Source organism: Alosa pseudoharengus, unplaced genomic scaffold (assembly GCF_046254945.1).
Source record: "Alosa pseudoharengus isolate Yale_2024_CS ecotype anadromous, Long Island Sound unplaced genomic scaffold, YU_APseudo_1.1 YU_APseudo_1.1_scf_6, whole genome shotgun sequence".
Lineage (NCBI taxonomy): Eukaryota > Metazoa > Chordata > Actinopteri > Clupeiformes > Clupeidae > Alosa > Alosa pseudoharengus.
In genome coordinates this window covers 16,511,894-16,536,893 of record NW_027468848.1, presented here as the reverse complement: position 1 = coordinate 16,536,893, position 25,000 = coordinate 16,511,894, and the positions used below count along the sequence as shown (strand labels likewise).

At 41.8% G+C, this 25,000-nt stretch overlaps 1 protein-coding gene across 7 annotated transcripts in view; it reads left to right on the top strand.

Moving 5' to 3' along the window:
* The window catches only part of ank1a (ankyrin 1, erythrocytic a), a 65,066-nt gene that overhangs the window by 2,537 nt on the left and 37,529 nt on the right, over positions 1-25,000 (top strand). For 3 of the 7 annotated variants that reach the window (XM_076270930.1, XM_076270932.1, XM_076270929.1), the window contains exons 3-18: positions 4,454-4,524; positions 7,067-7,165; positions 7,424-7,522; positions 7,767-7,865; positions 8,314-8,499; positions 8,645-8,743; positions 8,932-9,030; positions 11,313-11,411; positions 11,643-11,840; positions 11,957-12,055; positions 12,744-12,842; positions 13,598-13,696; positions 23,780-23,977; positions 24,131-24,229; positions 24,349-24,447; positions 24,768-24,965. In XM_076270930.1, the coding sequence (XP_076127045.1) occupies positions 4,454-4,524; positions 7,067-7,165; positions 7,424-7,522; positions 7,767-7,865; positions 8,314-8,499; positions 8,645-8,743; positions 8,932-9,030; positions 11,313-11,411; positions 11,643-11,840; positions 11,957-12,055; positions 12,744-12,842; positions 13,598-13,696; positions 23,780-23,977; positions 24,131-24,229; positions 24,349-24,447; positions 24,768-24,965 (1,940 nt within the window). Of the gene's footprint in view, positions 1-1,608; positions 2,529-4,422; positions 4,525-7,066; positions 7,166-7,423; positions 7,523-7,766; positions 7,866-8,313; positions 8,500-8,644; positions 8,744-8,931; positions 9,031-11,312; positions 11,412-11,642; positions 11,841-11,956; positions 12,056-12,743; positions 12,843-13,597; positions 13,697-23,779; positions 23,978-24,130; positions 24,230-24,348; positions 24,448-24,767; positions 24,966-25,000 lie in introns of those variants that run through there. The other 4 variants (XM_076270934.1, XM_076270936.1, XM_076270935.1 and 1 more) reach the window with 3 other exon arrangements.

Here is a 25,000-nt window from a genome sequence, read left to right as displayed (position 1 = left end):
TGTGTGTAATTACATGTCTGTATACTGTAAGTGTGTGCGAGTGTGTGCATGCATGCGTGTGCGTGAATGTGTGTGTGTGTGTATCCATACACCCTTGTGTTCTGCAGTGGTAGCAGCTTCATGTGGCTGTATGTGTGTGTGTGTCTGGAGTGTGTCAGCTCAATACGTGGTCTATGGGGATCAGGGGGAGGGGCAGCGTTCTGATTGATAGCACAGCCTGAGTGTCACTGCCCTGGGGGGAGAGATGCTGCCTGGGCTCCACCACCACCAGCGAGACTAATACTGTCCTCTAGCACACACACACACACACACACGCCTGGGCACACACAAATACACACACACACACACACACACACACACACGCCTGGGCACACACAAATACACACACACACACACACACACACACACACGCCTGGGCACACACAAATACACACACACACACACACACACACACGCCTGGGCACACACAAATACACACACACACACACACACACACACACACTCACACTTCTTAACATGCACACCCTCATGCATCAGCGGCACATGCCACAAATGCACATCAAACACATTTATTTATACACATATCATATGTGTCACACTCTGACATCTGACAACCTATGATAATGCTACACTTCATCATCATCAAACACACACACACACACAGAGACACACACACACACAATCATACTCAGTGTGAGACATACTTTGTCATCCATACCCTGCACGACACACCGCATACGTTTACACACACAGACCCATCCAAATACACCCATGGTTTTTTGCATTTTGTGCTCCTTAAAACACACACAGACACTGCAGCATGCTGTCTAAGTGATGATGTCATTCTGTCTGCCGCAGCACTGGTGCACTGAGAGGGAAGAGAAAAAGAGAGAACGAGAGAGAGAGAGACTAGTGCAAAGATATGTGGAGAAGAGGAACAGGGAAAGAGGGAATGAGGGAAACAAAGATAGAAAGAGTAAACAGAGGAGATAGATTAAACAAATGGAGAATGAATGAGAAAGAAAGTGGGTTTAAGGGTAGATGAACAAAGAGACAGGACCAATGGGAGCGTGGGGGCGTAATGAAAATTTCACTTCACATACACAAATTCTCAATTCTCTCTCTCTCTCTCTCTACTTCTCTGGGTGATACTCAGCTGTTGATTGGGTGTGGTCCTGTCTAGTTCTCTAATGTTCTTATCATATATACAACACTCACATACACACACACACAGAAACTAAGAGGCCCACACATACACAGATAAGCTCACCCAGTCAGTTCTCAGCAGATGGTGCAAATACAGTATCAACCACTTCAGGTCAGCTAACGTCACTTGTCAACAACTTGATAATATTTGCTTACAAGAAGGTACAGTACATGTAGTAACAATTTACTATAACTGAAGCATTCTTCATCCTTGCACATGGGCATACACCTTGCGTAGAGGTGGAGAAGATGTGAGGAGGAATGGAGATGGAATAAGAGAAGAGGATATGAACGAGGGAGAGAGGGGAAGAGATCTGAGGAAAAGAGAGAGACACTGTGGAGACAGGAGGAGAGGATGGGCGACAGGACCTGAAAGGTCAGCTGAGCTTTGCCATGCCAACCCCAGCTGTGTGTCCGTGAATGCAAGTGTATGAGTGAGCGAGGGTGTGTGGTCAGCTGTGTTTGTTGCAAAAACACCAAGAGAATGCCATACAAGTTACCATGGAGAATGCACACACACACCTACCAATATAGTTTTGGTCAATTTTGCTGTGTATCTTTTGCCCTAAGTATTATGAGCAGAACTGAGATAACTACTCAAGATAGATGTTATGCCTTGCCTTGTCCTTGAGGTTTATTCCAAAGTTAGGCCTAAAACCTGGAATTGCAACTTCCATGGTGGAAGCAGGCAGTCACACACATTCACACACTGAAAACTAAACACGCTCAAAGACACAAACATAAACACAAACAAGTGGAAAGACACATCTATTTTTGTCAAAGTGTTGTCCAGCCACATTAGTAATTTTATCTGATGTGACAGGTGTGTCAGCATACTTGAGTGAATTACATGTGTGTATGTATGCGTGTGTGTCTGTGTGCGAATGGATCGTTAGATCTGACAGGAGTATAGTTTGTAGTCCAGGGCATGACATAAGGGAGGAGATATGGGTATTGCCTTACTCAAAGTATTTAGAGACAGAAAGAGAGCGAGCCATTTTACAACTTCACTCTTTATTATCCTGAGTGCCACTCTTCTCCTGCGCTACATTTCAATGCGAACGGCCTTTTCACAAAGAATTGTTTGTTTTTCACACCAATGCTGATTGACATTTGAAGTGAAAGAGGAGAGTAGGTGACCGGCCGAGAAGTATGTTGAGGACAGGGTGAGAGAGGGGCAGAGAGAACGAAGGAGTTGCACAGAAGCAGGAGATCATTGGGAAAGGGTGGGAGCTAGGAAAAGGAGTGTGGGGGAATAAAGAAGAGAACAAGAGAGAGTTATCAGAGAGGGGGACATGACAGACTGGAGGGACTCTCCACTTGTGAGTATTGATTTACTGCAGAAAAGATTTGTGCTGATTTGGCTACTATATACAGTAAGTGTGTGTTTAAGTGAGTGTCTCCATTACTGTAGTCATACACACAAACACACAATCAAGCACACACATGCCCATACGTTTCCTAAAAAGTCTTGGAATTATCAATATGATAGCTGATAACTTCCTATTCCAGATACATACGGATCATAGTGCCATTATGAATAGGAATATCCATTCAGCTATATCTAATTTCATGTACTCTGTCTCTGCTTACACACACTTTTGCGAGTGAACGTTTCTCTGTCTGTATAGACCCTTTCAAGAGAGCTCCATTATCAGCATCATAGTTGGCCCCACAAGGCTTCCGTTTTAACATTCCATATGTTATCTTAATGCAGAGGAAGTAGATTGGGAACCAAATAGAACGTTCAAGCATTGTTTTTGTTTTTATTGTTGAAAGGGTCTATATGAGTTCAGGTAGTGTGTTTTTTCTTCCTGTCTGTTTGCGTGTGAGGGCAGGTGAGGGGCGATCAATGGGCCGCATGTTTATGTCCATCAGGGAAACATTTTGTTGTACATTTACGGAGACAGAAACAGAGGTGTTCATCCCATCACCACCCTCCCTTAATGTCTCCTTCTCTTGATCCTCTCACCTTTGTCTCCCCTCTCCATCTCCCTCTCTCCCTTCATCTCATCTGTTGCTCAGCCCATGCTTTGTTCCTCTCCTGCCCTGTCTCCTCCACCAGTCTCTCATACTCTATGGTGTTCCTCTCCTGCCCTGTCTCCTCTACCAGTCTCTCATGCTCTATGGTGTTCCTCTCCTGCCCTGTCTCCTCTACCAGTCTCTCATACTCTATGGTGTTCCTCTCCTGCCCTGTCTCCTCCACCAGTCTCTCATACTCTATGGTGTTCATCTCCTGCCCTGTCTCCTCTACCAGTCTCTCATGCTCTATGGTGTTCCTCTCCTGCCCTGTCTCCTCTACCAGTCTCTCATACTCTATGGTGTTCCTCTCCTGCCCTGTCTCCTCCACCAGTCTCTCATACTCTATGGTGTTCATCTCCTGCCCTGTCTCCTCTACCAGTCTCTCATACTCTATGGTGTTCATCTCCTGCCCTGTCTCCTCCACCAGTCTCTCATACTCTATGGTGTTCCGTCTTTCCCCCTCTGTCCAGACCCAGAAGAACAAAGCATGTGTACAATCAATAAGAAAGAACGTGCTAAAAAACAGTGGGCAAGAGAGGCATTAACGTCTAAGGCAGTGAGTTAATGACTCACCTGACTCAGCATTAGCCGAGTGCTATACTGAATCAAATGTACTTAAAGTCATGGATCCTACTTGTATCTCACCTCAGGCACAAAACCTCCTCCTGAACTTTCAACTGACCTGATGCTTAAACCCTACCCCTAACCTTTAACCTTTGAACTTTTCCATTGACATCTCATAATGGCGTTAACACTACAGGGGTTAAGTTAACATGACCAGGGTCAGGGGCTAAGCTGGAGGAACTATACGACTATGTAAACCACTCTGCTGTGAAAGTCTGATTGTGACAAGGAGAGGATTTTGGAGTCACTTTATTAAAATCTGAAACCAAATTTTACGAGATCTAGTTTGATACTGTTTTCAAGAAGTTAAAGCTGTACTGTTTTCAAGAAGTTAAAGCTGTTCTCAACCCCTGGGTGATACAGTATAATTGAACTCTGTTGCTTATGATGTGTCTATATGTCAATGATGTTTTGGTATTTGTGTTGTGCAAATGTTGGGTTTTTATGTGCTAGGTGTATGTGCGTACCTCGATGTATGTATGTATGTATGTGGGCAACGACAGCTCATCATTTTTTTCACTGATTTCAGGCTCTAGATGTGATTCTCTCTTTCTCCTTCCTCTCTCTTAGGCTGATGCTGGTAACAGTTTTTTGCGGGCAGCTCGCTCAGGTAACCTGGACAAGGCCCTGGACCACATAAAGAATGGTATAGATATCAACACAGCCAATCAGGTGAGAGCTTTCCCACCCACATACAACTTAAGTAATAAGGGTTCTTACCTGAAGCAATTGATTCACCCGTAGTGGATCAATTTATAAATTGTAGATCACACAAGGGAAAGCAGGTGAAATATTTGAATTTGTGCATTTTATACCCTTTTCTTTTTTGATCTGTTTAACTTCAGCGCCTTCATCTCAAATGGTTGGATTACTAACATATGCCTTTTGGAGTATTTTGCGTTTTTATCTAAAAAAATGTTTTTTTTAAAATCACCTAAACATTGAGATAATTGACCTGAAGCCAACAGATCAAATGTTTACTTAACATATTTTGGACATTTAATGTTTTGCTTTATTATAGTGTGTTCAGTCTCTTTACTTCCCTCTCTGTCCCTCTGTGTAAGTCAGCACGGTGGGCTAGAGTTACAGTCTCTTGCATCACCATGCAGATCTGCTCTGCACCTCAGTGCCGACATAAATGTTAGCATCCTCACAGTGACGCACACTTATCCAACCCTCTTACAGCTATTCAACATTTATAACCTCTTTAGGTGAAGTTTACTTTTGCCTGTCCGTGCTATAGACACACATAAAACCAACTGTGTGCAAATACAGCACAAAGAATGACACGAGGAAACAGAAGCAGCGAAATGATGAGTCTTAGGGAGAAAGAAAGCCAAGCGAAGGAGACGAGAACAAAGAGGCACAGGTCTGATTCATCACCGTTGCTCCTTTTGCTGTGGGTGTCCGGGGAGTCCCGTTTATTACATAACCGTGATGGAATAGACTTCACAGCCTTCACAGCTCAAATGCGTAAACACTCGGCCTGTGCCAGACACGGGGGAGGTGGAGGGGAGGGGGGACCAGCCTTATCAGAAGTGCTCAGAAATCCCCTACTGGACTGCTGCCAGGCACAGAGATGCAGAGCCCGAGGGAGAGGCTCACAGGGAGAAACCATATTTCAATATCAAGATAAAAAAAGACACTTTCAATTAATGTACAAACCATTTGGTAAAAACATACAGTATTGGAGCACTGCAAAATTAGATCTGATACAATTAGAAATTGGATGGCAAAATTAGATCTGATCCCAACTCGCCACTGTTGTGACAGATACAATTCTTCTGAACATACCTGGCACAATTATGCCCTTGGAACATACTGAACAAGTTAGAACCTTGCAAAACCAACTGTGTGTGTGTGTGTGTGTGTGCGTGTGTGCATGCATGCGTGTGTGTGAGAATAATGAGCTCTGGTTTCACAAGCACCTGCAGTGATATTCATGTCCCTGTGCTGTGGTATGCAAATCACAACTGTAAGTGTATGCCTGTACTGTATGTGCGTTCTCTTGGTCCACTCCTCCATCTTGCGATACTTTCGCCTGCTCCTGTGGGGCAAGGCACAACAGAGACACACTCTCTCTCTGACACAGACACAAAGACCCTTGAATAAGATTTGATTAATGACTGTTTGGGTAGCCTAGGAAAAGATAACACACTGAATTACTGTACATGAAGACCCTGTGGAAGATTCCAGTGTGTGCAAGTGTTTGTGTATAGAAAAAATATACACCTGTAGGTATCCTTTCCAAATGAATGCTCCAAAGATTTTTCACTCACAAATACACACCTACATACAGGCATGCACGCTTTTAAACCATCAAATATAATGTGATGGCAATGATTGATGTTGAGTAATGTGTATGGTGACATTCGTACCAATGGTGAAAGCCTGAAGAAGAGTGTGTGAGATAATTTCACTCTTCTTTTGATGTCACCCTTTCCAGAGTCCCCATAGTGTGTGCTCCCATTCTCTCATCCTCTCTGTCTTCCTCTTCCTCCTCTCTTGCTCCCTCTCTCTCTCTTCCTCTCTATCTCTTCTTTCTGTTCGCGTTTCAATAATCATCTTCCTCTCCTCCTATCCTTCTTCCTTTCCTCCCCCCCCCCTTTCTCTCTCACGCTGGGCGGTGTGTGATGGTGTGTGTGTGGTCTCAGGAGAGCAGGGGGTAATATCAGTGGAGTGCGTAAGGTCCAACCTCACATGTCCTGTGTGTGTGTGGAGGCGGTGTGAGGTCAGACCTGTCCCACTCCACTCCTATTCTTCCCGGAGAGACCACCGGCCTGCCATCCTCTTCATCACCACCACCACCACCATCATCACCGGCACCAACATCATCACTGGCACCACCAACACTACCAACATCACAGTCACCATTTTAACAATCCCTGTACTCACTATTGGAAGCGCTTTTGTGTCTGTTGTATGTGTGTGGGTGTCGCGCTATCGTTCCTCCATTGTGGTGTTGTAGTTGGAAAGCTAACCTACAGATTAAGGTGCTTGTGAGGTGAGTGATGGGGTAACTACAACGTGAGTGTGTATGAGATAGAGATGGAGACGGAGAGTTTGTGTGTGTGTGTGTGTGTGTGTGTGTGTGTGTGTGTGTGTGTGTGTGTGTGTGTGTGTGTGTGTGTGTGTATGTATGTGTGTCTGTGTGTGTATGCGCGCTCTCTGAGGGACTCTACAGTGTGAGGTGTGTGTATTTGTCTGTCCTCAGAATGGGTTAAACGGCCTACATCTAGCCTCTAAAGAAGGTCACGTCAAAATGGTGCTGGAGCTACTACACAATGGCATAGTCTTAGAGACCACAACAAAGGTAAAGAACGCATTCAAATTCACAAATGCGATACAAAACACTGGTGCCTAACATTCTCATGCAAAAACAGAACAAAAAAATGGTCACCTTAGAATTCAGAGACTACTATTTGTGCTCACGTGTTCAAGTGTGTGAGCATTAATAATTAATGACTGATGATATTCTGTTTGTAACATAATATGTTTTCTTGTATGTTTATCCCATGTATCTACATGCGTGCGTGCGTTTGTGTGTGTGTGTGTGTATGTGTGTGTACAGAAAGGGAACACAGCACTTCACATAGCTGCATTAGCTGGACAAGAGCAGGTGGTCATGGAGTTGGTCAATTATGGTGCGAACGTCAATGCACAGTCCCAGGTAACAAATGCATTCTCAAGCATTGACATACTCAAACTGCCATGTTAGTCTCACACATACTGCACTCACAATGTTCAAAACACACATACTGCACTCACAATGTTCAAAACCAGCACATACATAAATATCACAAACATCACAAACAAAATGTGTTGTTTGTTATTGTTATTCAAAAGTGTAGTGTACGTACGTATATCTGTAATGTATGCAAAATAATGTGTGCATGTGCCTGTATGTCTAACAGAAGGGCTTCACTCCACTTTACATGGCTGCACAAGAGAACCATCTAGAGGTTGTGAAGTTTCTTCTTGAGAATGGAGCTAACCAGAGCATTCCAACTGAGGTAACGGCCAATCAGAGAGCTTAACTACGGTCGACCTACCAGTCATTTTCTGTTCCACCTCTTTCTCTCTCTCTCTCTCTCTCTCTCTCTCTCTCTCTCTCTCTCTCTCTCTCTCTCTCTCTCTCTCTCTCTTTCTCCCCTTTTCACTCTTGCTCCACTGGCTTAAGTTTTTTTTATTCACTACTTCCCCATTCACTACACCTTTCTGTTTTATACTCTTCTACTTATTCATTTCATAATCATTAAATTATCTTTATCTCTCATAAATCTGTCTTGAAACGTATGCTTACCATATGACAGCACAACAAAAGGTAAACACGGGTTATGTTGCCTTTTGTCTTTTTTCTTCCTCTCTTCTACCTTCACTTCATCTGCCCTATCATCTATGCCTCCTCCATTCTATGTCTCTTTCCATCTCTTGTGTCTTTGCTTTCTCTTTGTCTCTCAGGATGGCTTTACCCCTTTGGCCGTAGCTCTTCAGCAGGGTCATGAGAATGTGGTAGCTCTGCTCATCAACTACGGCACCAAGGGCAAGGTCCGCCTCCCCGCGCTACATATAGCCGCGCGCAACGATGACACACGCACTGCCGCAGTGTTGCTGCAAAATGACCCCAACCCCGATGTGCTCAGCAAGGTACCACAGGAGTGTGTGTGTGTGTGTGTGTGTGTGTGTGTGTGTGTGTGCTTGTGTGTGTGTGTGTGTGTATGTGTGTGATATAGTGGTTATGTAAAGGGGGAGTATGTTTCTGACATCATGTGTTTCCCATGGTGCTTTGCAGACAGGTTTCACGCCGCTGCACATTGCTGCCCACTACGAGAATCTGAACGTGGCCCAACTGCTCCTCAACCGAGGAGCCGATGTCAACTTCACACCGAAGGTGCGGTACACACAAAAGCACACTTGGCTCTCACACATACTCTCGTAACCACACAGATACACAGACTAAAAAGTTTAAACAGATACAACATTTTCCTATAAATTGGACAACACGTAAGTAATGGCCTAATGTGTCTCTTAAAGTAGGATGTAAATGTGTAAATTGACATGCATTTATCTTTCCTATAGAATGGAATCACACCTCTTCACATAGCAGCGAGGCGAGGGAATGTGATCATGGTCAGACTGCTGCTTGACCGAGGAGCAACCATCGATGCCAAGACTAAAGTAAATACAGACAAACTTGCTCACGAACATAGAAATATACCGTATTTTCCGGACTATAAGTCGCACTTTTTTTCATAGTTTGGCTGGTCCTGCGACTTATAGTCAGGTGTGACTTATATATGAAAAAAATTATATAATTGAACATGTTTTTAAATGTTAATTTATATTAACTGACATGAACCCTACATGAAACATTATTGTCTACAGCCTTGAGAGAGCGCTCTCAAATGCACAAGTCGTGAAACACACGTGCATACTTAAATCCTCAAATTACTGCCGGGATTCTATTTATAGCTGGGCCTCAGATTCGGACAAATAAAAGCCAGTATAATTTTGTTTCAATTTAACTCATAAAATAGCTCTTCTTAATAATTTATATTGTTGGTTGGTTTAATATTGTTGCCAACGAAGTCATTGTCCTACACCATGAGTCTCCAACACATTGCTCTCAAGCTACCAGTAGCACGCAGCCCCAGGTTAACCTACATTTAAACACAATTGTTGCTGCCAGGCATCAGCCTACGAATTTTATAAAAAAGTAAATCATGCATAATTTAAAAAATAACTAAATTTAGTCTATCTTAGACCTCTTTGGCTATACGGAATAAGGTTTCCCTTGCAGCACAGCACACGTTCCATGAATGAATGAATGAATGAAAGCGGATGCCTTATCTCGCAATAAGCGGATGGACATCCCGACACTCTTTCATGAAACTTAATAGTGACCCAATGCCATTGATAGCCTACCGGTATGCTGCTCCAAACGAAAAGTATAGGCCTATGTCTCACAGTAAAATGCAAGAAATGAAGGCCTATAGCTGACTCGAATAGGCTACAAGCCATGGTCCAAATAAAGGTGCTGTGCTTTGCCCAGCCATAAATTCAGGATTCACGATAGTCTGTCTAAACATTCCTCACCCGTTATCTGGACATGCATGAAAACATTTGAAAACAAAACTCACTGCCATGTAATATTTGATCGCTGTTTTGCTGCTAATTATCTTTCACGTGAATACGCACAGAAAGTGAAAGTAGGCCTACTATGCGATCCGTGTCTGTAGCTGTCTGTTCACGTCCGCAATCGATTATAACGTTCCTCAAATGGAGAACACATCCATGTTCTCTTGCGTTATATTATAGGCTGTCATGCTTCTGTGTTTGCGGTTCCTGATCACTAAACGTTTGTTTTCCTTTCCTGTCAATAGCGGTTGATGTAGAAGCACGTAATAGGCTATAATAATTTGACTTTAGCGGTGACAAATCCTGCTGAGAGAGAGAGGCACCCCCAAAGTGGTCCTGCGCGCGCGTGTGTGTGTCTCTGCATGGGGTTCAATTGAAGTCAGAGTTGGTCCGCTTTCAAGCCGCTCCATTATTAGATTAACGTCAGACAGCGCTGTGTGGGAATTTCTCGCATTATGATGGCTAGCGTTGCGGGACTTTTATTAGTATGCTCAATACTTAGTAATAATTTATGCGCAATCCCGCGCTGAAATTTAGGCCCTGGTTTTAAATGCGCATCTTTTTTTCTCTCGCTCTCTCGGTGAGCATTTGTTCTGCTGCCAGGTTGTGCCAATACGCTATATCGTCCAAAATGCTTGATTGCATTGCATTCTCCACATTTTTAGCTAAAATTTCATGTAGCCTACCACATCAGCATTTTTGTTCAGTGAATCTTTTGTAAATTGCTTTACAATTACCGTCGGGCCTATAGGCCTATTGCCTGGCTTGCTTCAGTCACGTCTGCAACTGCATCTTTTTCTCTCTTGTGAGCATTTAATCTGCTGCCAGCCTGTGACTCCACATCGCCCAAAATGCTTGATTGCATTGTATTCTCCACATTTTAGATACATTTTGGTGTACCACATGGTATTTTCTTTCAGTTAATCTTTTGCTTTGCAATGACCTTCCTGCCCTCCTCTTGGCTGCCTTCACTCCTTCGTCTTCATTAACATTAATCTTTTTGGCCTCAATAATCCAGTTACATAGTAAATAAATGCGACTTATAGTCCGGTGCGACTTATATATGTTTTTTTCCTGTTCATGACGCATTTTTGGACTAATGCGACTTATACTCAGGAGCGACTTATAGTCCGGAAAATACGGTACACACACTGTCCGTTTCCTTTAACAATTAAGCAGGCTAGAACACGTATGCCAAAATTTACACAGATTCACAAAGCATTGTACACATGCCAAAATGTACCCATTACCCAGATTCAGTCTTATATGTATCTTCTTACCAACATTTGGAATGACCCATTTTTCTCCTAATCTCTACGTAGGATGAGTTAACACCTCTACACTGTGCAGCAAGAAATGGCCATGTTCGCATCATAGAAATCCTCCTGGACCAGGGAGCTCCCATCCAGGCCAAGACCAAAGTTAGCCACAACACCACATACTCACACCAGTGCCAGATAAACACACACACACACACACGCACACGCACACGCACGCACACGCACACACACGCTCACACACGCACACACACACACACACACACACGCTCACACACACACACACAGATTCAATGTTATCAATCACTCAACAATGACTGATAATTAAAGAATCTGCACAGATACAAAGTCGCTCTCTCTCTCTTCGTCTCGTAGAATGGCCTATCTCCCATCCATATGGCGGCCCAAGGAGATCACATGGACTGCGTGCGGCAACTACTTCAGTACAATGCTGAGATTGATGATATCACCCTGGACCACCTAACCCCATTGCACGTTGCCGCCCACTGCGGACACCATCGCATGGCCAAAGTCCTTCTTGACAAAGGAGCCAAACCTAATACACGCGCCTTGGTGAGTAGTCTCCCATGTATTACATCCACAACAGGGTGAACGCACACAGTGTCACACACAGTCTACAATGATGCTGAAATAACGCTGACTGCAGATTGTTGCATATGTGTTCTTAGAACGGTTTCACACCCCTTCATATTGCCTGTAAGAAGAACCACATGCGTGTAATGGACCTTCTGCTCAAACACGGAGCATCGCTAGAAGCAGTTACAGAGGTGAGAGATGTGCATGGATGAGTTAAAATATTAATTCAAGCAAATTGTTTCACATTACATTACATTTGGCTGACGCATTTTTAACCAAAGCGACTAACAACATGGTAACAGTTTAAGTTTTAAAGCAATTCTCTCAACAATTTTAGGACAATTTAAAAACGGTAGAGTACAGTAAGAATAAGTGCATCGGTGAGTGCTGTTTTTAAACAGTTGAGTGTCAGTTCAAGACAGGTGGTAAGTGCTAGGATCAGCAAGACTTGTTGTAAGTAGTGCTATGAGAGGAGATGTTCTCTAAAGAGCTGGGTCTTCAGGATTTTTTTGAAAATGGAGAGGGAAAATGTCCTTGCCCTTGTAGGAACTGGCAGTGTGTTCCACCAACAAGGATGAAGATCTCACACACGATATGTCATTTCTCCTTGACCTTTGACCCCACAACCTAATAAGTGGATGTTGTGGACTAATCATTTACCTAATCAGTGGATGTCGTGGTTAAATAAAGCTATGTATCTGTATTTGTATTTATAAAAATGAGTAGGCATTGATACATAAGGAGCTGGGAGTGAGACCGGCTAAAAACTCCACAGTGCCCTTTTAAGGCTTTGGGCAAATGTTAAATACTTAAATTGTTAAACTACAGTACATGTCTCAGTTTAGGTTAACGAACCCGTCTGTTTGTGTTTGTGTGTAGTCTGGTCTGACCCCACTGCATGTCGCCTCATTTATGGGTCACCTGAAGATTGTGACGATTCTGCTACAAAAGGGTGCCTCTCCTCATGCCTCCAACGTGGTGAGTCAATCCATCCACTTACCTTTATTTCTCGTCTTTATTTATACTTTCAACCTATTTCAATCTCCCCTATTCTTCACCCTGATGTAGAGGTAGGGCTGTGCAATTAATCGAATTTTAATTTTGATCTCGATTTTGGCTCCAAAAGATCCTAAAAACCTCATTATTGCGATCCTTAGCATATTGCAATGCAACAAGTATTGTGATTGGATTCTGCGATAAATTGCAATTCATGTCCATATTATTCAAAGGCATTACAAAAAATAAGAAAAATAAGGAAAAAGTGTTCAACTCACTTCAAATGTCACATTTAATTCAGTGAACAACATTATCTTCTACACTTTAACTGAAGTGCAAAAACTTAGTAGGAGGGTAGTGCAACTTTTTGTTGAAAACCGAAATACACCCACACTTTCGTTGTAAAAGAAGACAGAGCGTATAGTATAGTATAGTACAGAGTATAGTGCCACAACAAGCGCCACCTTGCAAATTTAATGTTATCAGAGTAAACCCTGAGTAAACCCGACTCAAACAAAAGTCAAATAGATAATTAAATTATATAATTAAATATTGCTATACTTTGACCAAAATAATCGTGATTATGATTTTTGCCATAATCGAGCAGCCCTATGTAGAGGCCTACTTTACTCTCACACTGAAATAAATGCCATTCATAAGTCACTCAAATATGGCTAATTTCTGTGTTTGTGTCTTGCTGTGCCTATAACACGCACTCATACTAAACACACTTTCAGAAAGTGGAGACTCCTCTGCACATGGCTTCCCGGGCGGGTCACTGTGAAGTGGCCGAATTCTTGTTGCAGAATGGAGCTCCAGTTGACGCTAAAGCCAAGGTAACTTTCATTCAGTACTTACCTGCCTATCACCAACACACTTCCAACTCATTAACTTGAGTTGAACCTAGTTACTGACACTGATCTATCATTCTGGGCATAGTCTTGCAATAAAATAGATTTACACACAGTATACAAAAATGGCAACCCGAATACAAAATGCTTACTAATAATCGCCAGAAATTGATTACACTATTACACTATGCAAGATTTTTAATATAACCTTAACGAAGCCAATTTGATGGTAAACAAGCCTGTAATAGGGGAATCGTTCACCTAGCATAGCCATACAGCATAGCCGTAGTGAGTCACTAACAAGAGAACCAGCCATGCAACTTCAAGAATAGTCGACCCGAAGACATCTCGTGAGAATAGTGAAACATTACCTTACCTTTCCGGGAAGTAAGAATCAAATTAAATTTCTCCATTGAGAACTGGATTATAAGCCATTTAAATTGTAAACGTCCATGGTAGACTTGGTAAACTACACTACCCAAAATCCTAATGTGTAAAAGCAGAGCTTTTGATTGGTAGAGATCAACATTGCCATGGAAATGTTTATGCCTTAATTCCCGCCACTGCACGTTTGTTTACTCGCTGGAATCAATATGAATACCGAGGCTGTCAGAAGCGATGTGTGGCTATCCGATGAAAACTGTTTTTCTCATATTGAAAGTTGAATTTACCAATGGAAACGGTAGGAAATTAGTAAGCTTGATGTTTTACATTCAAAACTAAGCATGTTAAACTATCATAAGGCAGTGGAAAACAGGAAAATGTATTTGCGATGGCTGATTGGGGTATAAACCATAAAAACGTAACCGTTAGGGCTGGGATAAACGATTATTTTTTAAACGATTAACCCATTTAGGCCTAAAACGCCTGGAAAAAATGCCTGTAAAACCTAAGGGTGATTTCAGAAAACCCCCTAAAACCTGAAGTTTTTATGGAAATTCAGCAATTGTGTCAACGCCTACTTAATGATTGATTTCTCAGCCTCTGTAGCAGATAGGAACAAAATGTAAAAAGTATTTGAGAGCTTATACCTGTGGCTTTGCTAAGAAATTGGGTTTATTCAGTTACACCTTCACAAAAATAAAACATGTAATGTGTTAGTGCAGGAACAGCACTATTTTATCAGAAACCAGTGCATTTTCTACAGCTTGTCATTCTGGTTGACATCTACTGCCTGGTTATATGTATTATTGGTATGTTCAGAAATTACTGATAGGCCTACACAAGCTGAAATAGTTTCAAAAAGTGTAACTGTGTTTATTATATTACAAAAACATAGGCAAATTGGGGCCACCACCACCTTGACACTTATCAGTAATAATGAATACTGTGTGATTATTCACAGTAGTGGTGATCCTAGTCTCTGCTCAACCCTCCATACACACACAAAATGATGGCTTGTCATGTTTCTATTTAATAGGGATGCACCGAATCCAGATTTTTGGGGTTCGGCCGAATACCGAATCCACTGGTAAAGATTCTGCCGAATCCGAAACCGAATACCGAATCCTACTCCATCCTCAGTCCATTAACACAGTAAACACATTTATGAAGTAAATAACATCCACAGCAGTGTATATTTAATTTTATTTTATTTTAACTGCAAATTGAACATGTAGCTCGACTAGAATCACCTTCTTTGGACTGAAAGTACTGCCAAACAACACTTTTTCTGCTCACGAGTTCCATTTTCACTTTCTCACTCACACAGCCTGAGCTACTGCATTCAAACGGGCCACCTACGTAAACACCTTCCTATAATCAAAGGCGGTGTCATGACGTCGACCAGTGTAGCGTGCATAGTGTAAGCGTAGGGTTCGGTTCGGTGGGGAAAAATTCTAAGGTTCGGCAGAAACCGAACCCCGTCAAAAAATCCAATATTCGGCCGAATCCGAAACCGAATCCTGGATTCGGTGCATCCCTACTATTTAATATTTTGAATTCATAAACTTTATATATTTTGTTAGTATTTTATGATCTGCATAATTACTTATAGCTAAAAATATTCAGTAATTTGAATACATATTGATTTTTAAACTATTGCACTTGTCTTTAATGACATTACAGTGGTGATATGTAGGTCTAATTGAGTGCCTGTCACTTTGAGAAAAAACGTGAAAGTAATTAGCTTTCATTCTCAATTCCTTAGCCTAGATAGGTTACCGTGGCATTGTGTGTTGTCCCATTGACTTGGTCATGTTTAACGGGCTATGTGCTTATAGCTTACCCTACCATAACTTGGAGTTCGCTATTTCTGTTATTTTGATCCAATGAGTGAGACCTAGAAAGTGCTCAAAATAAAACTTTACGGTATTCTCTTGATAACGTTAGTGAAATGGATTTATTGTGAACGTGCACATAAAAAGACGCAGAGTGGCTACATAATACAGCGCACGTTTTGCAGTGATGTTCCGCCTTTTAAAAGCAGGTGTAGCCTAATCCGAATCGGGGTTAAATCCATCAATTAGACAAACAGAATCAGTAGGGTACAAGTTTTGTAGCCTACCAGGGCTATGTCAAAAGCAGGCAACATTAGGGAGGGGAGAGCGCGTTCAAAGTCATCAGCAATAATGTCATCGAAGCCGAGAATCTCCTCAAAATCATACCTTCCGAAATCTCCTCGCTATCAAAGTCCTCCATGCTTTGCTCGAAGAAATTTCAAAACAATGTCACGAGGAACATGACGACACTCCCTCGTGTCTATTCTGATGCATTTCATTGGCCCAGAGGCCGATAATTGGTGCAAAAAAAACCTTATACGCGGAAATCGACGTATATGCTTTCCCGGCCTCAATGGTAGAATTACGCAACAGCGCTCCCGGCTTTAATGGTAGAAATGCGCCAATGCTTTCCCGGCCTAAATGGGTTAATCTAGCGATTATTTTTTCGATGCATCGATTAATCTAACGATTCATTTTTTCAGTCCGATTCGATTTCGATTCGATTCGATTATCGATTATCTCACCATTAATTCACTAATAGCAACTTATACATGTTTATTTACATATCTGAATGAAAAAACATGAATTATTTAACATTGCAATTTATGTTTATTGCTCTTAAGATTCCAAAATAAAAGACTGAAGTGCAAGTAACTACAAGTGCAAAGTAGGCTACTGTATTCTTAGTCAGAGGTAGCATTCAATAAAGTTTCAGGTAGTCATTTTAAGACGTTCGTGTGGGAATCATGTGTGGATGCAATTCATAACATATTTCAAATAACAGTTTGTACTTCTCCTTTGGACAAGCACTTTTGAGTCTTGGAAAACACTTTTCCATTTCCATCTGGATTTTGCAAACAGAGTCAATAAAATGAGCCCTGCATGAGTAATACAAGCAGCTGCAAGTAAGCATGCTAAACTTGACATCCAAACAGTATTCTAACGTTAGCTTTGAGATAAGGTTACTGCTTGATTGCATACTGTAACTTAACTTTGTTTAGTCTCCTCAATGTACTATGTTGTGATAAGACCTTAGCAGAGTTTACTTTAACTTTAATGCAGCGGTTTTGAACAAATTTGCGCAGCATGGTCACGATACTAAGCGGATTTAATAGCAATGTAGCCCACTGTATTCTATGCAGTGCTTCTATGTGGCAACAACAATCCTTCAACAATCGTGAATATTTTGTTAAATGCACATGCAGAGGAGGAGCAGCGGGCTCGTTACGAGAGAGAGCGGGCGGGGCGAGGAAAGGTTGTGTGGCAAGTGCAGCTCAATGAAATTATTTTATCTTATCTTTAATTTAAATAGCAGGCCTACAACATAGAACATCAATGTGTGGTGGCCGGTTTTGATTTCGTGGTGCCCAGCCACAGATTAGTCAACGTATAAAAAACACTGAAGGTGTAAAATTAAAAATATTTAGCAGCACACGTTATGCTTGACGAATCGACGCTCATATTTTGCGTCGACGTATTTTTTGCGTCGACGTAATCGATTACGTCGACGCGTTGTCCCAGCCCTAGTAACCGTACATACTAGTAGACTTAAAACCAGTTACGGCTGTACTAAGCGATTGTATATGTATTTTGCAGGGAGGTTGGTAATGCTAGTTAAGATTAGTTCACTTTAGCTAGTGATATCAACCATACTTCATGCATTTAATGAACATTTTGAGTAATAATAAACTGAATATGATGTGTAAGTTATGTTTAATGTTTGTGTAAGTTAATAAACTGAATATGATGATGGTCCAAGAGCAGACCATGCACCGGTCCATGCATCAGACCAACAGAGTGAGCGGTGATGGCAGTCATACGAAGCACTGCACCATGTTGCTAACGTTAACGTTAACCACTTTCACACACACACGCAATATAAAATACACAATGATAAATATAAAATTAGGAGATAGTTTTGCCTGTTGTTAATCCTTCACCTCTGCAACAAAAGCATTTTCATTGTGTACAGGGGGAACAAGCCACGAAAAGTAGGCTATTTACAACTGCAGAGTAAAATATAAATATATCGCGACTCTAGGGGGGGCTCTACAGTCGCAAAAAATACCTGAAACTGCATAGTAGCTTATATTTTTAACTTCTAGGTGGACTTTGTAGGTCAAGTATTTGGTAATTGTGAGGAATTGCACAGTGACTGGTTAAAGAAGCACAATGCAGGTCTGGTTATTCCTTCGCTGTTTCTGGGTTTTTGCCGGATTTGGGCTCGCATTTTACACGACATAGCTCCCCCTGCAGCTTCGGTAGCAAGTGACTGCTACGCTAAACCCCCTCTAGCTAGCGAGCTAGCCATCAAGAAACCAAGCTAAACACATACAGGGCTCACAATAAAACGGTCGAGCAAACACATTGTTCAAGAGACTATCAAACCACATTACAAAAACGAAGTTCACCCAAGAGTAGGCTACTTACAATTTCAAAAGCAAACAAAGCCAAGTCTGTTTTGCAGTCTTCTTAGAAACTACAATCTGACTACATTTTCGAGGTGCAGGGATTAAAGTGAAAAAAAATCATTTGACTGAACTTTTTTCAGGCCATAAGTCATACGTTGTTCATATCTACCTATAGAGATAGCACCCCTTTTGCGGTCGCGACCTATTGGTTTTTAATGTACAAAAAGATGCAAACAGCAAAGTAAAGGGAGTATTCGCCTTATTCACACAGCGGCCATTGTTTAAACCAAAACGAGGCTACAGGGTACACTTACTATATAATTAATGCCACCTACAGGTGAATGCATAGAACATAACAATCCTATGGTTTGTGTACCCTGTAGCCTCGTTTTAGCCGCCAATGGCCGCCATGTGAATAAGGCGAATTGAGAGTGTTCTTGATTGAGATTGAGTTTTCCTGATGAACAAAAATATATTTTAGTACCATCCCTGACCATTGCTGATTAGCCATTGCTGTTCTTTTCTACTGCAGCAATATTGTAGAAAGGCTTTAACACACTCTTATTTAATTACTTCAGGCCAAAAGTGTTTAAAGGGGAGATTTTTTTCTTGTTAATATGCAATTCAACACCAAGTAAAATCTATAAAATCAAGTTTGCAAGACTTCCCATTTCCTCATCAAAGTAACAAATCAGAACATTCTAGATATTGTTCATATTTCCATTTGTTGCCTCATCCGCATTTAATGATAACATGGTAATTTTGAGTTTTACAGACAACTCAGTTTTCCAATGAGCAGCAATACTGTGTGTGCTCATGCAGGAGGTCTGCGCATTTGTAACGACAATCTGGAGACGGCGCTTTTGTCTTCAGCAACAGATTGTATAAGGTTGACAAGAGGTTGCGATATGGTTAAGGACAGGTCGTGTTGCGCTATGAAAGAACATGCGTAGCCTACTTTCTAAACGTAAAAACGGTCAGCCATAGATAAACGTAGCCTACCTCTGTCGTGGTGGCTAGTTGCACCAGGTAGGGAAGATGTCCTGAAGTGCACGAACGTTAACCTTATGGCGGTCTTCTGATTGGTGGCGTGCTAAAACGTTTTCCTATTGCATCCATAAACAATTTTCTTGCAGCGAACCGCGCAAAAGCAAACTCCTGGCACTTTAATTTCTTTACACCATGGCTTGTTAGTTCTCCCCCGTTTCCAACAGCTGCCCATCTGCATTTATTTTTTAACTTTTGACACCTGCCTTCCTTTAGCAACGCATCCATGACAGCTAGTGGCCTTGCCAAATAGACGCACACAAATCATGACGCTAATATGCGAGGTTCTGGTAGGCCCACTGGTTATGGTTTTGTGCTATAAATTAATCATATTTTATAGCAAAGTTTTAAGTTGACTATTTTAATTGTATGGTTATTTTTTGTCAACATACACTCACAACCTATTGTCGTTAAAAGTGAGGCCTAAGCAAAATAGGCTACAAGGCTGTCTGTGCGTCACAAACACGACTGACCCCCTTACTCGACACGCTCAGTCAAAACCTTCCGTCGCAAATTGTGAAAAACATTGTTGTATGTCATAACAGACGGGATAATAAATTGCATATAGGCTACGGTTTATATTGCGTCGCTTTACACATAATGTTAGTTGCATTGATTAAAAACTGTAACAATAATAGTAGCCTACATCGGGTGGCATAGCAGGCTATCTGTTCAAGTCATAGGTGACACCCAAAATGAATGACCTCCCCTGACAAGAGTTCGCGATAGTAAGTGTCTACATTGATGCACGGAAAGAACACAGCCTCCGAATTCGCACATAGAGCTCACAATATCATATCCAAAAAAGTTAAACGGATTGGCCAACCTCATCTCGATTGTGTCACTATAATCCAACTTTTAGACCGTTATAGTCCTCCATACGTGTTCTTTTTTTTAAGCAAACGCCCGAGACAAGTGTGTAGCTACAACATACAAAGCGAAACTCATGACTGACGTAGGCCGTATAGGACGTATCTTCTTGAGCGGTCACGGATTGAGACACAGAAAGTTCTCAAGAACATTAGGTCTTTAAACATTTACCTAATATTTGTAGTTGCCTTAAAAAAGGAAAAGCAAAGGTGACAGTCCCCCCCCCCCTCCTATTTTTTTTCTCATCGGATCTGCATCGATCTCAAATATGACATTTCTAAAATCAAATTGACGGAAATCCGTCCTATGACGGAGAACTTTAATCCTTGCGAGGTGCGATTGGATACTTCCGCTAAATCACATCCGGATTTCCTCGGACCGGGAACAGAAAGTTGCATATTCGGTTTTTCCGCGGAGAAGCGATAGGGGGAGATGAAGCACCCATCAAACGACCCAGAAAGTGTTGTAGAACCATCAGAACGACTCTCAACCTGCATTAATGTCATTTTTGCTAAAATTGTTGCATAGGGCTTCTTTAAGAGCCAAGCTACCATGCAGTTTACAAATTCAAGACATAATACTAGGCCTATAATTTATGCATACCGCAACAGATTTTTTTTTTTTTCAGTCAAAAAACTGAACCAGGTCAAGTAGCGTCAACATAAAGCTATCTCAGTTTCAACACAAGCATATTAGAATGGTAACAGTTTTACCTTTAAACCAGCCTTTCCTTGACTTTACTTGCAAACTGTTGTCCAACTCCTGCACCAGCTCAGCTGCTGTTGTTCATCGGGCTTATGCCTCCTCAGAATGGCCCTGAACACCCAATCCAATACATTTGCCTATATTAGCAAAAAATATACCGGTTTGCATCTCTTCCAGCAAATAACTTGTCTTTATCATTTGGTGATTGCCCAAATGACCAGATATCACTGGTGCCTGATGCCATACGAATAATCTGGTCTTGAAGTAACACAGGTGCATGCATATTTGATAGTAGTGTCTTTAGCCCATTGAACAGACATCATGATAGCACTTTTCATCATCTTGAGGCAAAGATCCTTCAAAACAAATGACAAGCTAATTAACGTTACCTTGCCCCTTCACTTGATGTGCTTTTGAGGTAAGGTTGGTTATTTCACAAGATGTTACCAAGATCTTGAATTGAAAAGTAATCTTAATGATGATGTGTTTGGTGGCCTGAATTTATCTAGCAGTTCACTATGTTAACTGTTACACTGTAATCCACTATAATATTTACCTAAACAGATAAATTAAGTGTAAACGTGGCTATGCTAGTTAACTTAGCTACCCTATCTAAAAATAGCTAATATAGTCTAATTCATTTAGCTAGATGACCTTAGTAATATCAGAGCGAGGACTGACCATAGAGAAAGAGTGATAATAAAATAGTATAGTAGTATAAAATAGGGACAGACAGAGAGTCTATTGGCATCGTTTAATTCATTGTCCCCCTGACAAATTAGACGCTTTCCCATGCTTTTCATGTTCTGTCAGCATTCATTGACATACGATTAGCATAGATAGCACTGACATGACTTACCAGAAAAGCCACAGAATGTCTTCTGCTCCTTTTCGCGCTACTGTCTTGAAAGGTCAGAATATTATGAAGATACCACAATCGTTCTCTCTCACATATGGCCTTCTATATTGTCATGTATTGTTTAATTTAAATTCAAATATGAAGTATAACACAATGGTCGTGCTCACAAAGAACCACCATTTACCACTCCCCTAGAAGAAGACTTTTTTACTGTGCACGTGACGTGCCGTTGGTAAGATGGTGGCAATGTTGTTTGTCTTAAGGCCTTTATTGGGCATTTCCCTTATTAAACTATTTCAGTATAGATTTAAAAAAAAAACACTAGTTCAAAGCTAGACATTACGGGCCCTATCATGACATTCTAAAGTGCATCGTCACTCGTCAAAAGTCTATTCAAATTTAGTAGGATGTCCAGTTCACATTGGGAGGGGTTTCGTTCTCAAAAGTGGAGCGCATGGCGTAACAAGGTGTTCCTAGGTCTTTTAATCAGTCATATGGGTGTGTTTGGGGCGTAACATCATTTTAAACCAATGAGAATGACATCTGTCATTCCCTTTAACGGCGCAACGCGCGATATGTCAAATAAATGCATCGGTATTTTGGCATTCAACGGCGCATTTGAAGGAGGCTGCTTGCGAGACCGTATATGGAATAGTCATTCTTAAACCATGCTTTACTAAAACCTAGCATAGCCTTCACGCATTTGCACTCGTCTATTATTTGAACTCATTGGCAAAGTGAAACTAACTTCACCAAGGAGTCAGTCAACGACAAGACAGTTGCAGTTACTTTCACTATTGACTGACAATGGGTTACCATCGAAAACATAGGCTGGAAAATGTTGCTCAAATGACTGAATAAAACAACATTTATCCTGCAGAGGAGTTGCTTATATCTCGTGACAGTGCGTCTTCAGCTGTGCTCCATAAGTGTCTCTCGCCTCTCCCCTAATCACTTTTAACCGTCATTAGCAATTTGCAAATGATGGTGAATAACTACTCATTATGAGATGTACAGTATCTCGTAATATCTTTATTTTAATTATGTTTACCATTGTAATCGTGCAATTTGTAATGCTTTGCATGGACGTGCGCTGGTGTGCGTTCATGAATGATAGAAGGATGGTGCGTGCACCTGCCAATATGACTGTTGACATGCGCTCTTAAAATAGCATATGAACAACGCCATTGACTTCTGACCAGGTTTAGGTGGTGTATGATAGCGATTTTTAGACAAAGCGCCAGGTCCCTCCCTAGGTGGTTAATTGCCACACCCCTGGGCGCAATGCTTAAAAAATAAAGGTGCAAAATAACGAATTCAACTTCGCGCAGGTGAATAACGAACTTTACGCCATGCGCTGGTGACCCAAAATACAGCCCTACATTTCAGCAAAGTTTAATAAGTTTAATATGGACAAACGGTGGGTGACTATGGCTACAGAAACAAACCCTGCACATAACAGACCCAGAGAAAATTATATTTTATGTAATTTTGGCAATACTAAGGAATGCAATTGCAATGTGTGTGACTGGCAGAATCGAGATACAATTTAAAATATTTATTATTTGTACCAAATGCTATACAATATGATAAAAAAGGTAACAAATCACCCTCCTTATGTAGACTACTCATAAGTGGAGATCATTAAAATCTCCCTTTTTGTTTAATACGTATTTGTTGTTTCAATATAGCTTGTGATTTCAGGGAAACATCTGATTTCTGATTTTGTGTTCAGGATGACCAAACTCCACTGCACTGTGCGTCTCGGATGGGTCAGGAGGACCTGGTGAAGCTGCTACTGGACCACAAAGCCAACCCCAACTCCAGCACCACATCCGGGCACACTCCCCTGCACATCACTGCACGGGAGGGACACACACAAACTGCACAAATTCTTCTGGACATGAATGCACAGCAGACAAAGATGACCAAGGTATGCACACACAGACACAACCATCAGGACTCAGGAGTAATGAAAATATTCTGGTGTTTATTTGGCATCCTCTTCCCTGCTCTCTTCTTCTCCCCTCATCTTTTCCTTTGTCTCCCTCTCTCTCTCTCTCTCTCTCTCTCTCTCTCTCTGCAGAAAGGCTTCACTCCACTCCATGTTGCATCTAAATATGGGAAAGTGGATGTGGCCCAACTCTTGCTAGAAAGAGGAGCCAACCCTAATGCTGCTGGCAAGGTGTGTGTGTGTGTGTGTGTGTGTGTGTGTGTGTGTGTGTGTGTGTGTGTCTGTGCATGTGGGTGTATTTGTGGATGTCAGGGTTGAATGATTGAGTTGTGGTCCTTTTTTGTCTCCAGAATGGACTGACTCCGCTGCATGTGGCAGTGCATCACAACAACCTAGATGTGGTAAACCTGCTGGTCAGCAAGGGAGGGTCACCTCACAGCGCAGCAAGGGTATGCACACACACACACACACACACACACACACACACACACACACACACTGTCACACTACAATATTTAAAAATGTCCTTCACACACACAGAGAAATGTACGATGTAGTAGTACTGTATATAACTTAATCCCTGTCCCTGAACATCCAAGTAATCCACCAGTAATGAAGATAGCCTCTAATGAAGGTCCATGAAAAACACTGCCACACAAACAAGTTCCACACAAATAGTCAGCACACACACACACACACACACACATGCACAAGATCAAACAAATGCACATTCCCACACACAAACATCAATCTCTCCTCTTGTGTGTAGAATGGCTACACCCCCCTGCACATTGCCAGTAAGCAGAATCAGGTGGAGGTGGCCAGCAGTCTGCTGCAGAGTGGGGCATCGGCCAACGCAGAGTCTCTCCAGGGAGTCACGCCTCTGCACCTCGCCTCTCAGGAGGGCAGCCCAGACATGGTGAACCTGCTCATCTCAAAACAGGCCAATGTCAACCTGGGAAACAAGGTAAGGATAAGCACACACACACATTCCCTTCCTCT